Raw genomic sequence first — 15078 nt, forward strand, 5'->3', positions numbered from 1 at the left:
CGTACCATATCTCGGTGCTCCAAATTAACCCCACATTTGAGCAGTTCTTCCACAATATGGACATGCCCTTCTTTTGAAGCCGATATAAGTGCTGTCCAGTTATCCTTGAACACACATACAAGAATGTTACCATGTCAAAGCCAAAAATGACATTTCAAGGTGAGGAAAAATAAATTTGAATCTACATACCAAATGATCGTACCAAGTCGACATGATCTGACCCACACTAAACTACTCTAAAATAACCTCACACAGAAATTCTCTTCAGAATTTATCTGTGGACTTGTATTACTACTAATAGTGCAGAACAGTTTCACAACTGTTTGTTCAGTCTTTTCACTGGACGTCTAATCACAGACTGTAATTTTTAAAAAGGAGGAAAGATGACTATCAAAACCTTAAAGCTAATCCTTGTGGCTACTGGCCACTACTGTAAGTTGAAATTAAAGAGCCTGTAATCAGATTAAAGAGCATATTCACAGCTTCTTGAACTAGAGTGATCCCTGTACCACGAGTTTAGAAACTATGTGATAAAGAACAGAAGTATTCTCTTTTATTTTTTAAATAAAGAATACAGGCATCCTACCCTAGCTTTTATTCATGTATAACTTAATTCAAATGATCATTCAATTAAATACAAAATATTCGACTGTGTGGCCTTCTAAAAAAATTCCAGGAAAATGAGAAGCAACATAAGCCCCTTAGAACAGTGATTTATCACTCAGAAGTGGTATCAGAAGGGAACACATCTTTCCGGACATTATCATATATAACGATATTTATACTAAGTTACCATTATGAGAAGTTATTTAACAACAGGACATAGAGATAGAGAGATTTTCTAGACAGGCACTTAATTTTATGTATATGTGCTCCCTATTCAGCCAATGCCATCTATATATATAAAAAACATGAAGAGTTGAAACCCTGCTGTAAAAGTAGAAATTTCTCTCTTGCATTAACCCTTTAAAAGGTGATTTAGCACATTAGGCAAAGCTGAGACAGATCTGAAAGCATACTTTGTAATCTATTACTTCTGAATTACTTCTTATAAATAAAGAAGTAGCAAAGCTGATGAAAAGAAAAAGACAAAGAAGTAAATTATTTTAATATATACCAAATCTTCCAGATTGCAATTAGCTCCATTCTTAATTAATTCTTTCACTATTTCCAGGTTGCCTTGTTCAGCAGCTATCATCAACGGAGTCTGGCCACACTAGAGAATATAAGAGGCACAGGTAACTTGTCAAGATGCTGTACTTTTACCAAAACACCACAGGTAAATATATGACACGTACAATTTCATGAAGGAATGCTAAGCACTAGTTCTGTTTACTAATTTAGAAACAGTTTTGAAACCTTAAGTTTTCATACTAATAATTTAAAAGCCAAAGAGAAAATGAAACATAATTTTTCTTACCACAGCTCTGCAGCATCAGTAATCTGTTAGTGGCAGGGCAATTTTCACTCAAAATAAGTAACCATATACAATACCAGGATCTGGGACGTAATCACGGCAATGCATTTAAAAATCTCAGGATACCTATGGTAATCAAACTTTCTAACAACACAGGTAGACTACAATATAGAATGTGGTTTTTAATTGTTCCTATAAGATTTTTATCTAAGACAGAACTGGAGACAAAAAACAAGAACAACACAGGTGTTACACACAATACACATAGTCTTCAAGCCTTCCCTTACAACGGTCATTGATTAAACCTAAAGCCCTGTTAGTCAAATCCGGGTTTCTCAGCCTGTGTGCCAAGAATGAGTGACAGGAGTTCAGAGACAGTGACCCCTCAGCCCTGGACACAGTGGGGCAAGTCCCCTCCAGGGGCAAGGCTTGTCCATTTACCCCAGAGGGCAGTACAAACATTCTCATTCTCTGTGTCTGCCATGACATGAATCAGGTTAGGAAGCACAGGGTTAAACTGTGATGATATTTAAGGTACTAAAACATACTCAGGTATATAAGAAAAACTTTACACCAAAATTAAGTTTAATTAGGCAAATACTTATTTAAGCATCTACCTGTTGCCTGTATATCAGTGTGGGGGAAAATATGCACTTTTTTTTTAATGCCAATCTGATCACATCATTCCTCTGTTTTAAACTCTTCAAAGGTTTCCCAGGGTTCTTTTGGATAAGAACCAAAATCTTTACCATGGCTGACAAAAGCCCTGAGTGGTGAGTGGCGGAGAGGCCACAGCACCTACCTCTCAGCCTTGCCCGGTGCCGTTTCCTCTCCACTAATGCAGCCTCATGCTCTTTCCCACCTCAGGTCCTCAGACAAATGTGTCCCTCGCACCATCCAAATAATTACCACCCACCCGTCTGCTTTTGAATCAAAGAGCCTCTCCCTCACTGATCCCCTGTAAGTTTCCCTTACTACACTAATCTTTGTTTATAATTACATTTTCATTTGTGTAATTAACTGATTATTGTCTATTTCCCCTAAAGGCCTAAAACTCCATGAGGGTGGAAGCATATCTTTGTTGATTTGTTTCATACCGTTACCTCCAGTATGAGCGACAATGGTTGCCACACAGGCACTCAAATATTTGTTGAGTAAATGAGCAGGCAGTCTCAAATATAATACACAAACAAGCAAATTATTGTAATAACTGGCAAAATATGATGATGCTGTTATAAGAATAGCACAAGTGTTAAACACAAATCTGGTTTAAATGAAGTACCAAGAATAATCACACTAAATACAGACATTTGTATATAACGATGTATCCTAAATATTATAGTCACCTGTCATTCAATCAGGGTCCTTAGAGAATGAGGTTATTACGCAGAGTATTACATGCAAACCGGCGAAAAAGCTTCTCCTTTAAGCATCAAATCTGATTATAACTTTCACGACTATCATCACTCTAAAAAGCAATGCATACACTGCTACCTTCTTAAACCAATTACCTTAGACATTGTATTCATGATTCTGAGTCGTAACTATGACCATCAGTTATCACACCATGCACGCCTGTCAGCTCTAACTTCTGTTGGCATACCTTCTACAACATCCTTGTCCCTTCTCACTGACTGTGATAAAAAGTAAGATATCAAGGCCATTGGTCTAATAAAAAAATTAAAGCCAATAAATTCTGAATCTGCAGCCCCGAGGATACATGACTTTTACTTCATAGCTTTCAAAACAGTAATTCCAAAGACTCAGAGAACTTTTCTGTTAACTTTCTGCAGTTCCAGTTGCATTTCAGGTAGTTCACAGTCAGAAGCCTGACCACCAGATAGATGTTTCTAGAATATTTGACAAATAATGTAAATGTGGTACTATTACCTACAACACAAATAAGACAACATAAACTTGATTAACTAGAAACAAGCCAAACAAAACACTTGAATAGCCATAATTTTGTCTTGCATAAATTGGTAGCTGCCTATCCAATAACCAGAGGGACATGATTTTGTTGAGGGTGGCATTGTACCTAGCTTAAAAAAAAAAATTCCTTATTTTTCAGACTCACTTGCAGCTAGATATCATCATGTGACACTGCTCTGGCTTAGGCTGAAGTCACTGGCTAGGTCTCCCAGGAAAGCTCTTTAAGGGGACCAACTCAGCTGGCCTGTGCCTTTTTTCTTCTTTTGGCCTCATATGTAGATACAACGCTGGAGTTGTATCCAGATGGTTGATGTGAAGTAAAAGGCACATAGTGAGGAGTGGCCAGGAGGAAGGTGCCTGGGTCCTTCATGATATTATGGAAAAAAAAAAAAAAATTTTTTTTTTTTTTATATTATGAAGCCACTGTTAAATATTGAACTAAAATGAATGGCTGTCCGTGCCAGGTGTAAACCTTTCTGAGAACAATAAATCAAGATGGCCACTTGTACCAGGTACAAATCTTGAGAGGACAGGGTGTTTTTCAAAACATTCTAATGCAGGAACGTTGCCAGAAAACAGCTGGACAATGAAGGGTGTTTCTGACTCACCATATTAAAAAAACAGACAAGTATATTACAAAACAATGACAGAAAGACCACTGCTTTAAGACCCTTCTTTCAATTAACAACATACCTAAGAGTCAGTCACTGTAACCTCCCTACTGGAAACCCCTAACTGCTGTTAAAAACCCTGCATGTGCACTGCCTGAACGAGTCCCTTCCCATCTTGGGGTTTAATGCTCCATGTTCTCCAATAGCTTATTACTCAATAAACCCTGTTAAGTCTAACTCACTGGTTAAATTTTTCTTTCCACACTACCACATCCATCTTGGAATGGCTCCTTCAGCTTGTCATGTGAGAAAACTAAAATCCTCAATTTGTCTAAGCCACTACTTCAGGAGCTGTTACTTGTAGTCGAATGCAATTCTTAAGTGATAGACCTTTTAAAGCCACACTACCAAATAAGACAAATGATTTTCGAGAAAAGTCACCATGAAGTTTTATTAGATCTTCAAAGATAAAAGAGTAGTCACCTTTATAAACTGAGTCTTTTAACAAAATAGATCCTATCCATTCTAATAGTTCTTGCTTAATCAATTTAGTGACTACACTGACAACCTAAAAACATTAAACAGTTATAGAAGCAAAAAAGGGGGAGGGGGAAATCCAAATGGCTTTAATATTTCTATAAAAGTGCAATTTTATCCAAAGTTATAGAATCAAGAGGCTAAAAAAAGGTATTGACAAAGCTATTTTATCCTTGACCTTCACGTTCAGCCATAATAGAACAATCCTAGATAGTTCCAAATTACTGTAAAATTGCAACTTAAAATTGGTACAGTGTTAAACTAGATATAATAATTAATATTCATTTAGTACGTTATGCATGATGCCAAGCTAAGCCCTTATCAAATATGCTTCACTCTTCATAGCAATAAAACTAATATAATTTTATGCTTATTGATGTGATATATTTCTCCCTTCAATGAAGCTACTTTCTCAATATTCCCTAAGGTCTACGAAGCAAAACTTAAATCTTTTTAAGTTTACTTTAAAAAAAAAAATCACTTAATTATACCAAATATGCTAACAAATACTAAAAAGTAACTACTTCTATAATTCTTTTATAACAATGAACAAACCTCCAATTATAAATTTTATTCCTTATCTAGTTATAACATTTCCTGACTATTTGTAATGATAAAAATAAATAAATAGAAGGGTATAATTAAGTTAATTAACCAAAATACATTTTGTTCAATTATAGAGCCATTGCAAATACAGGCATTGTAATTAAATGAACTTTATTCTGAAGACTCAAAGTAAGGCAGTAGAGTATAAACAGATTATAGTCTGCTTGAAGTCAAAAAGAACAGGGTTTAAATTTGGACTCCACCAGATAATATCTTAGATAGGAAACTGAGGAATTACCTGTAATTCAGTATTATTTTTTATAGAGCTGTTCTGCAAATTAAATGAGCTGAGATACACAAAATACCACAGTGCATAATTAATACTCAAAAAAAAACATTAGCTATAGGAAGGCATATGCAAGTAAACCCACATTCATGTACAGGTGTTACCTGTAGGCATATGTATATTCATGTTAGTGTGCACTACATATGCATATATGTAATAAAGCACACGGGGGCACAGTTACGGAGATGTCCTAGACATATCCAAACAACTCACAGGATTGGTTTACTCGGTTAAAAGGCTTAGGACCACAGTCTCGTGGGACTACTTAGTCAACTGGCATAACATAGTTCATAAATATAATGTTCTACATACTAGTTTGGTGAGTAGGATCTGGGGTCTTAAAAGCTTGGGAGTGCTCATCTAAGATACAACTATTGGTCTCTACTTGTCTGGAGCAAAAGACAACGAAGGAAATCAAAGGCTCAAAGAAGAAACTAGTCCATAGGACTAACAACCCACACGAACCATGGCCTCTTCTAACCTGAGATTAGAACTTGATGGTGTCCAGCTACCACTACTGGCCATTCTGACCAGGGACAGAATAGAAGGTCCCAGATAGAATGGGAGAAAAATGTAGAACAAAATTCTAATTCCTAAAAAAACCCAGACCTACTATACCAGTAAGAAACTAGAGGAACCCCCAAGACTATCACCCTAAGATACCCTTTCAACTTGGCTAAAGCTATTTCTGGAGGTCACCTTTCAGCCAAATAACAGATTGGCTTATAACACCTCTGAGTAATGTGTTCTCTTAAACAATCAACTATATGAGACCAAATGGTCAACATTTACCCAAAAGCTAAAGATGAGAAGATAAGGAGGGAAAGGGAAGCTAGATCAAAGGAAACAGAATAAACAGAATGGACATAATGAGAATGCTGACACATTATGAAAATTCTAACCAACGTCTGGAACAATGTATATAAAAATTGTTAAATGGGAACCTAATGTGCTGTGTAACCTTTCATCTAGAACACGATAATTTTTTTTTTAAAAAATGACCTATGAGTCTGAATTGACTTGACGGCACACAACAACAACATTATTCGGTAATAAAACTTTTGTATCAAGACTTCTTTAATGAGAGAGTTTAACGTTCAACGAAATTAGGTCTGCCACGTCCAAAAATATATATATATTTTTTAAAGTAATAATTGTTGATTCGGCAGCTTTAAAAACATTCCTAAATAAAATTCTTTACAAGTCTACATACACACAGAGACGTACACACACACATACACACATTTTGAATGGCTAGATAACATAAGTCACTCCTCATTCATCTCATCCACAGATAAAACAAAAAGCAAAAACATTCCGTTGTATTGAAAATACAGTTGTAAGAAACAGGGTTATCTTCCTTACGTTTTAAAAAACACACACATACTTTGCACTTAAAACAATTCATACAAAAAGTTTATTTGTTTCTAAATTGTCACAGCCAATAATTTTCAGTTTGTTCATTATTTACTCATACTGTTAAACAGAAGTAACTAATTTAACAAAAACAGCAACTATACACTTCTCTGGCTTATTAAACAGAACCCATGGACCTATTTAACTGTCTCTGAAAGATACATGGCACTTAAAATCTTAAGGTGTATGAAATGAACAACCAAGGAGACAGCTGGGGCACCATGAAAGAAAACATTTCAAAAAAAAAAAATCCTAATTTTATCTGGTTAATCTATTTATAGGAAGATTGGGTCTAGATACTCTCTTATGCTTCCTAGAAGCACTTTGAATATTAGTAATCAGACTTCTTGAATACTGATTATTCCATGAGTACAATAAAGTCACAAATTCAATATCCAAGCATTTATATAAGTTAAAAATGCATTTAAAAAACATGAAATTTGAAATATTTTTAATTATAAGAAATTATTAAATCGTGAAGTATGTAAGTAATGCCCAATGCAACTGAGCATAAGAACTATGTATCTCTTACCTTTATCAGTAGCACAGTGCCTTGCACAGAATAGGCAGTCAGTAATTATTTGTGAAAAAGGTTCATGTTTAGAAATTTGATCTTACCTCATTTCTCTCATCTACATCTTTGCATTTTTCAAGAAGAGCTTTCAGAGCAGGAATGTTCTCTTCTTCTACATAATTTATTACACTCTGGGATATCAGAACTGACATTTTCACAGAAAGCTTTGTTTCAGTATCTGTTAAAAGTAAATGAGATAAATACATGCAATTCGTGATTAGGAAAAAAGCTACTACTAAGTTTCTAGTTACAAATCACTAATTTGTGATTAGAAAAAAAAAAACAAGTACTACTACATATATTACCATTTTTAAACTTGTATAAGTACAGGTTTCCCCCACTATCCAAAAGTAGAGTGTTTCCTATGAAACCTTTCGTAAGCCAAAATGGCATAAAGCGAAGACACAATTACCATTCATTTATATGGGAAAAACTTCTGAGCACTCCCAGACCCCAAAAGTAACCTACCAAATCGTAGCAAGTAACACATAATACCCTTACGAGCTCTCTTAGCCTTTTCTGATACCTTAGGACACATCTTACCAACAGACGCACAAAATAAATCGAGATAAAGCACAAATGCTCACGCAGTTCAAAGCTATGGCAGCCTGATGCTGAGATGCTGACTGTAGTTCCCAGGGAAGGAGTTTGGCAACACCACTTTGCTGCTCAGGGTGTGCGCTGCCTCTTTAACGGCTCACTGCAAAACAAACCCTGAACACTATCTCCGCTTTTTGCCTTTTTTCAAAAAACCAAAAATCCTATTAGGATTTCTTTTGGTTAGTGAAAACAGTACTAATGTAGGTCTTTCGTAAAAGCGAAGTGGAGTAAAGTGAACTTCGAAAATCGGAGGATACCTGTACACCTCCCTGGGAGCAGTAAAAACATGACCCATGGCTCGGCTATTAAAGTGCCCACCCACCCCTCTCTTCTCAAGACCCATGGTTATCTTAATCTTAACTCATCCGAAATCCGAACCCCAGTCCATACCCCAAGGCTTCCTCACTTCCCCTTCCACCAAATAAAAGGCAGTCCTCCACTGCTTCTCCTGTTGTCTTCTCCATCTCAGGAAATGGCAGCTCCAGCTCCATCCTTTTGAGGCCCAAAATCTTGGAATTATGCATGATTTGTCTCTTTCTCTCATACCCTACAATCAATGTATCAGCAAATACTTTTGGCTGTACATATAAAATACATTTCATAGCTGGCTACTACTCGCCATCTCCATCACTACCACCCTGTTCCGAACATCATCACCTCTAATCTGGATTACCCGTGATAGCTTCCTAACCAGCCTCCTGGCTTCCATCTTTGCCTTCCATACAGTTTATCCTCCACAACACAGCCACAGCCACAGGGATCTTTTGAAAACTTAAATTGGATCAGAATTTCTTAAACTTTAACATACATCAAAATCACCTGGAGGCTTGTAAAACACCGATTTCTGGGCCCCACCCTCAGAGATTCTGATTCTGTAGCTCTAAACTGTGGCCCCTGAATTTACACCTTTAACAAGTTCCCAGGTGATGCTGATGCTGCTGGCAGAATACCCACAGTTGGAATAGTACCGAGTCAGAGGACATCCTTCCGTTGCTCAAAACCCTCTCCTGGCTCCTCAAAGCATTCAAAGTAAAATCAAGTATTTCTAACTTGGCCTAACCAAAAACCAACTTGTTGCCATTGAGTTGATTCTGACTCACAGAGACCCTATAGGACAGAGTAGAACTGCCCCCATAGGGTTTCCAAGGAGTGGCTGGTGGATCTCAACTGCCAACTCTCGGTTAGCAGCCAAGTCTTAACCACTGCACCACCAGGGCCTAGACGACCATAACTGAATGGTCTCCTGTTATATCTCTGACCTTCATCTCCTACCACTCTCCCGTCACCCACTTAACTGCCTGCTGTTGCCTGAACGTGCCAATTGCTGTCTGACCTTGGGGCCTCTGCTCTAGCATTTCCATCTGCCTAGATTTCTCTCCCACCAGATATGCACGTGGATCACTTTCTCCCTTCCTTCAGGCCACTTTATTAGAAAAGTCTAGCCTGACCATCTGATATGAAACAGCAGCAACCCCACATATACTCCACAACACTCCTAGCACTCTCGTCCTCCTAGCCCTGCTGTATTGTTCTCCATAGCATTTATCATCAGAAATACAACATACTGTTTGTGTACTATCTGCCACAACTAGAATGTAGGTTCCAAAAGAGCAGGAACTTCATTTTATCCATTGCTAATAGCCTTTTTTTTTTTTTTTTAATAGCCTACGGGGGGGTCCAAGAGATAGAAATGAGCTGTGGATAATTCCAAAGCTTTGCCCTTGGAAGAATGGAGCTGGAGCTGCAATCTGCAGAGAAGTACACCAAGGTCCACCCCTAAGAAAGGATTTTTCATTGAGTCAGTCAGCAAATATTTATTCAGCACCACTCTGTCAGCTCTGGGGATACAGCAGTGGTATCTACAAGATTAAATTTTCACTCAGTAAACAGCTACGATCACAGTATTTTCTTCACCAACAGACTTAAGCCCGTGGAGGAAGAATGAAGAGAACTTGAAGATGGGTCAAAAGGAATGACCCAAACTAAAACAGAAAAAAAAAAGGAGAGCTGAAAAATAGAATAGAACAAAGTATCCAAGGACTGGGGGACATTCAAAAGGTATACCATCCGTGCAACTGGAATTCCAGAAGAGAACGAGACAGAGCCAGAGCAGAAAAATATCTGAAGTCAAGTATTTAAATAGCTGCTTAAAAACTATACAAAAATAATGAAAGACATCAAACCACAGATCCAAGAAGCTCAGAAAACCCAAAATAGAATATAAAATAATAAAAAATAAATAAAACAAACGCATCTCTAAAAACCAACCAAACCCACTGCTGTTGAGTCCATTCCCTCTCAGGGCAACCCCGTGTGTTACAGAGTAGAACTGCTACATAGAGTTTTCTCAGCTGTAATCTTTACGGAAGCAGATTGCTAGGTCTTTCTTCCACAGTGCCACTTGGTGGGTTCAAACTGCCAACTTTTTGGTTAGTAGTCAAGTACACACTGTTTGTACCCTGCAGGACCTCCCTAGGAAACTACCTGCACCCCACTATCAGTAAATTCTGACTCACTGTGACCCTATAGGGCAGAACAGAACTGCCCCACAGGGTTTCCAAGGAGTGGCTGGCGGATTCAAGCAGCCAACCTTTTGGTGAGCAGCCGACCTCTTAACCACTGCGCCACCAGGGTTCCCCCTAGGAAACTAATACAGGTTTATTCCAGGATGCAAGGGGGCTGGTTCAATATTTTTAAAAAATCAATCAGTGTAATCTACCATATTAACAGGCTAAATTAGAAAAATCACGGGATCATAGCAAATGATGCAGAAAAAGCATAAGCATACATCAAAATCCAAAACTCATTAACGATTTTTTAAAAAAAGAAAAAACTCTCAGAAAAGAATAGAGGGGAACTTGACACAGTATCTACAAAAAACCTACAGCTAATATTGACAGTGAAAGACTGAACACCTTCCCCGTAAAATAAGGAACAAGACGAGGATGTCCAATCTGCCACTGCTATTCAACGTAATACTGGAAGTCATAGCCATCACAATAAAAAAGGAAGCCAAAGGCCTACAAACAAAAGGAAGAAATATAATCCCACTGTACCAGAAACCTTGATGCTAGAGTAGTTAAGCACCTATGGCTGCTAACCAAAAGGACAGCAGTTCAAATCCACCAGGAGCTCCTTGGAAACCCTACGGGGCAGTTCTGCTCTGTCCGATAGGGTCCCTGTGAGTTGAAATCGACTCTACGGCAACGGGCTTTTTTTTTTTTAATTATTCATACACAGCACAACTGTCTATGTAGACACCACCAAAGAATCTACCCAAAAAACAAAAAAAATTCTAGAATAAGCAAGTTTCACAGAATCACAGGATATAATGTCAATATACAAAATTCAACTGTATTTCTACATAATAAACCAGTTGCCACCAAGTCAACTCTGACTCATGGCAACTCCATGTACGTCAAAGTGGCACTGTGCGCCACTGAGTTTTCAATGGCTGCTTCTTCAGAAGAAGACTGCCAGCCCTTTCTTCCAAGGTGCCTCTGGGTAGACTCAAACCTCCAACCTTTCAGTTAGCTGCGGAGCATATTAACCATGTGTAGCACCCAGGGACTCCTTCCTATACACTGTTGTTGTTAGTTGCCATCGAGTCAATTCCAACTCATGGCGACCCCATGTGTGCAGAGCAGAACTGTTTCACAGGGTTTCGTTTTTAAGGCTGTGACCTTTCGGGAGCCGATCACCAGGCACGTCTGCCAAGGCCCTCTGGGTGGGTTCAAACTACCAACCTTCTGGCTAGTAGTGGAATACTTAACCGTTTGGGCCACCCACAACCAAAAAAAAAAAAAAAAAAACCCGAACTTGCTGCTGTTTAGTTGATTCCAACTCATAGCAACCCAGGACAGGAACAGCTATAAACTAAGGAAATATATATATATATACTAGGAGTGAATAATTTGACGTCAAAATTTAGGAAAAAAAGTGTCAATTACAATCACACCAAAAACTGTGAAATTATTTAGGTACAAATCCAACAAAATACGCGAAAGATCAGTATGCTGAAAACTACAAAACTCTAATGAAAGAAATCCAAAAAGACCTAAATAAACAAAGAGATATAACATATTTATAGACTGAAAGATTCCATATTGTTAAGATGTCAACAGTCCCCAAATTTAGCTATAGGTTACAATCTCAATTAAAATCCTAACAGGATTTTTTTTTTTTGTAGATTCCAACAAGCTAATTCTACAACTTATATGGAAAGGCAAAGGAACTAGGAATAGCCATGACAATTTTTTAAAAAAGAGCAAAGTTGAAGGATCCCCATTACCCGATTTCAAGACTTACTATAAAGCTATAGTATAGACATCAATGGAAATCCCTGGTGGCATAGTGGTTAAGTGCTACGGCTGCTAACCAAAGGGTTGGCAGTTCGAATCCACCAGGCGCTCCTTGGAAACTGAATGGGGCAGTTCTACTCTGTCTATAGGGTCGCTATGAGTCAGAATCGACTCGATGGCACTGGGTTTGGTTTTTTTTAGTATAGACATCAGTGGAACTGAATAAAAAAAAAAAAAGTCCAGAAAAAAAAAAACTACATGTGTATACGCACACACACACACACACAGCATGTCATTTGAGTCAAAAAAGGTGAAAAGACAATTCAATGGAGAAAGAGTAGTCTCTTCTACAAATAGTACTGCAACTGGACATCTGTTGTTGTTAGGTGCCATCAAGTCGATTCTGACTCATAGCGACCCAATGGGACAAAGTAAAGCGGTCCCACCCACAGGGTCTTCTTGGCTATGGTCTTTATGGGAGCAGATCGCCAAGTCTTTCAACAACAGAGCCACCGGGTGGGTTTGGACCACCAATGTTTCGGTTAGCGGCCGAGTGCTTAACCACTGTGACACCGGGGCACCTCAACTGGACATCTACATGCAAATAAACAAACCTCTATCCACGCCTTGCACCATATACAGATACTATCTCCAAATAAACCTAGACATAAAATCTAAAAGCATCAAACTTCTAGGAGACAACCTCAGTGATCCTGGATTAGGCAACGATTTCTTTGCTATAAGACTAAAAGCATGGTCCACATAAGGAAAAAGCAGATAAACTGGAGTTCATCGAAATTAAAAACTTAATTGGGGTAAAGGTATACCGTACGTGGGATGGAAGTCTAAGTTCGGGGGAGAGAAGGCAGAAACTAATATGCTATATAATTCCTTGTAATGACACTCAGGGAGGGGGGAACTCTGACAGAAAACAGATCAGAGGTTGCCAGGATCTAAGGTGATCCATGAGATGATGGCAAAGCGGTACAGGGGAATCTGGGGAGCTAACCCCCTGGGCTATATCTTGATTGTGGTAGTAGTTACAAACCAGGGCTTCAAATCTGTTTGTTATGGCTCAACCCCTGCTGAGAATTTTCATTTCCTCCCCAGATACACTGAATCAGAGCCTACAGTTTAACAAGATCCCCAGGTGATTCTCATGTATAATAAATTGTGAGAATGACTGCTCTACCAGTAGTTCTCAGAACTAGCCTCTAACCAGCAGTATTAGCACCGCCTGGGAACTTGTTAGAAATGCAAATTACCTGCAGGGGTTTGAACTGAACAAACCAGTTGGAAGCCCTGGTCAAAACTCAAAACTGTACACTAAAAAGGGTGGATTTTATTGTAAACTATACCCTCTAGCTGAAAGCAAAGAATACCAAAAAGTATTTACCTGTGTTTTACTGAATACTCAAAGGCATTCGACTGTGTGGATCCCGTAACAAATTATGGGTAACATTGCGAAGAATGGGAATTCCAGAACACTTAATTGTGCTCATGAGGAACCTGTACTTAGACTAAAAGGCAGTTGTTTGAACAGAACAAACGGATACCGCGTGGTTTAAAGTCAGGAAAGGTGTGTGACAGGGTTGTATCCTTTCACCATACTTATTCAATCTCCATGCTAAGCAAATAATCTGAGAAGCTGGACTATATGAAGAACAGGGCATCAGGACTGGAGGAAGGCCCGTTAACAACCTACAATATGCAGATGACACAACCTTGCTGCTGAAAATGAGGACCTGAAGCATTCACTGTTGAAGATCAAAGACTACAGCTTTCAGGGTGGATTATACCTCACAATAAAGAAAACAAAAATCCTCACAACTCGACCAATAAGTGACATCCTGATAAACAGAGAAAGACTGAAGTTGTCAAGAATTTCATTTTACTTGGATTCATAATCAACACCCATGGAAGCAGCAGTCAAGAAATCAAATGGACACATTACATTGGGCAAATCTGCTCCAAAAGATCTCTTTAAAGTGTTAAAAAGCAAAGATGTCACCTTAAGGACTAAGGGTGCACCTAACCCAAGCAATGATGTTTTCAGTCACCTCATATGCATGTGAAAGCTGGACAATAAGGAAAATCGAAGAATCAATGCATTTGAATTATGGTGTTGGCAATTATGGGACATTGAATGTCCCAGGACTGCCAAAATGAACAAATCTGTCTTAGAAGAAGTACAGCCAGAATGCACCTTAGAGAATGAGAGACTTAGTTTCACATACTTTGGACACGTTGTCAAGAAGGACCAGTCCCAGGAGAAGGGCATCATGCTTGGTAAAACAGAAGGTCAGCAAAAAAGAGGAAGACCCTCAACAAGATGGACTGACAGAGTGGCTGCAACAATGGGCTCAAGCATAGCAACAATTGTGAGGATGGCATAAGATCAGGGAGTGTTTTGTTCTGTTGTACACAGTGTCACTGTGAGTCGGAACCGACTTGACGGCACCTAACAAAAGATTGAATTGTGTCCCCCAAAAATATGTGTTGTAAATTCTAAACCCCTATGCCTGTGGATAAGGAGCCCTCGCAGCACAATGGTTAAGCACTTAACTGCTAGCTAACAGTTTGGTACTTAGAATGCACTCAGCATTTCTCCAGGAGAAAGACCTGGCAGTCTGCTCCAGTAAAGACTGCAGCCTAGAAAACCCTATGGGACTGTTCTACTCTTGTCACATGGGATCGCTATGAGTTGGACGGCACTCAACAAGGCATACCTAGAGATGTAATCCCTTTTGGGTATAGGACTTTCTTTGTTATGTTAATGACACCGTATCAGTAAGTGT

The 15078-nt window shown here is 38.6% G+C and overlaps 1 protein-coding gene across 8 annotated transcripts in view; it reads right to left on the minus strand.

The window, feature by feature from the left end:
* The window catches only part of KIDINS220 (kinase D interacting substrate 220), a 128987-nt gene that overhangs the window by 111228 nt on the left and 2681 nt on the right, over positions 1–15078 (minus strand). For all 8 annotated transcript variants that reach the window (XM_049904674.1, XM_049904672.1, XM_049904669.1 and 5 more), the window contains exons 2-4: positions 7424–7557; positions 1118–1216; positions 6–104 (exon numbers count right to left, since the gene is read on the minus strand). In XM_049904674.1, the coding sequence (XP_049760631.1) occupies positions 6–104; positions 1118–1216; positions 7424–7531 (306 nt within the window). In that variant the 5' untranslated portion in view covers positions 7532–7557. The remainder of the gene's footprint in view (positions 1–5; positions 105–1117; positions 1217–7423; positions 7558–15078) is intronic.

This window comes from Elephas maximus, chromosome 12 (assembly GCF_024166365.1).
Source record: "Elephas maximus indicus isolate mEleMax1 chromosome 12, mEleMax1 primary haplotype, whole genome shotgun sequence".
Classification (NCBI taxonomy): Eukaryota; Metazoa; Chordata; class Mammalia; order Proboscidea; family Elephantidae; genus Elephas; species Elephas maximus.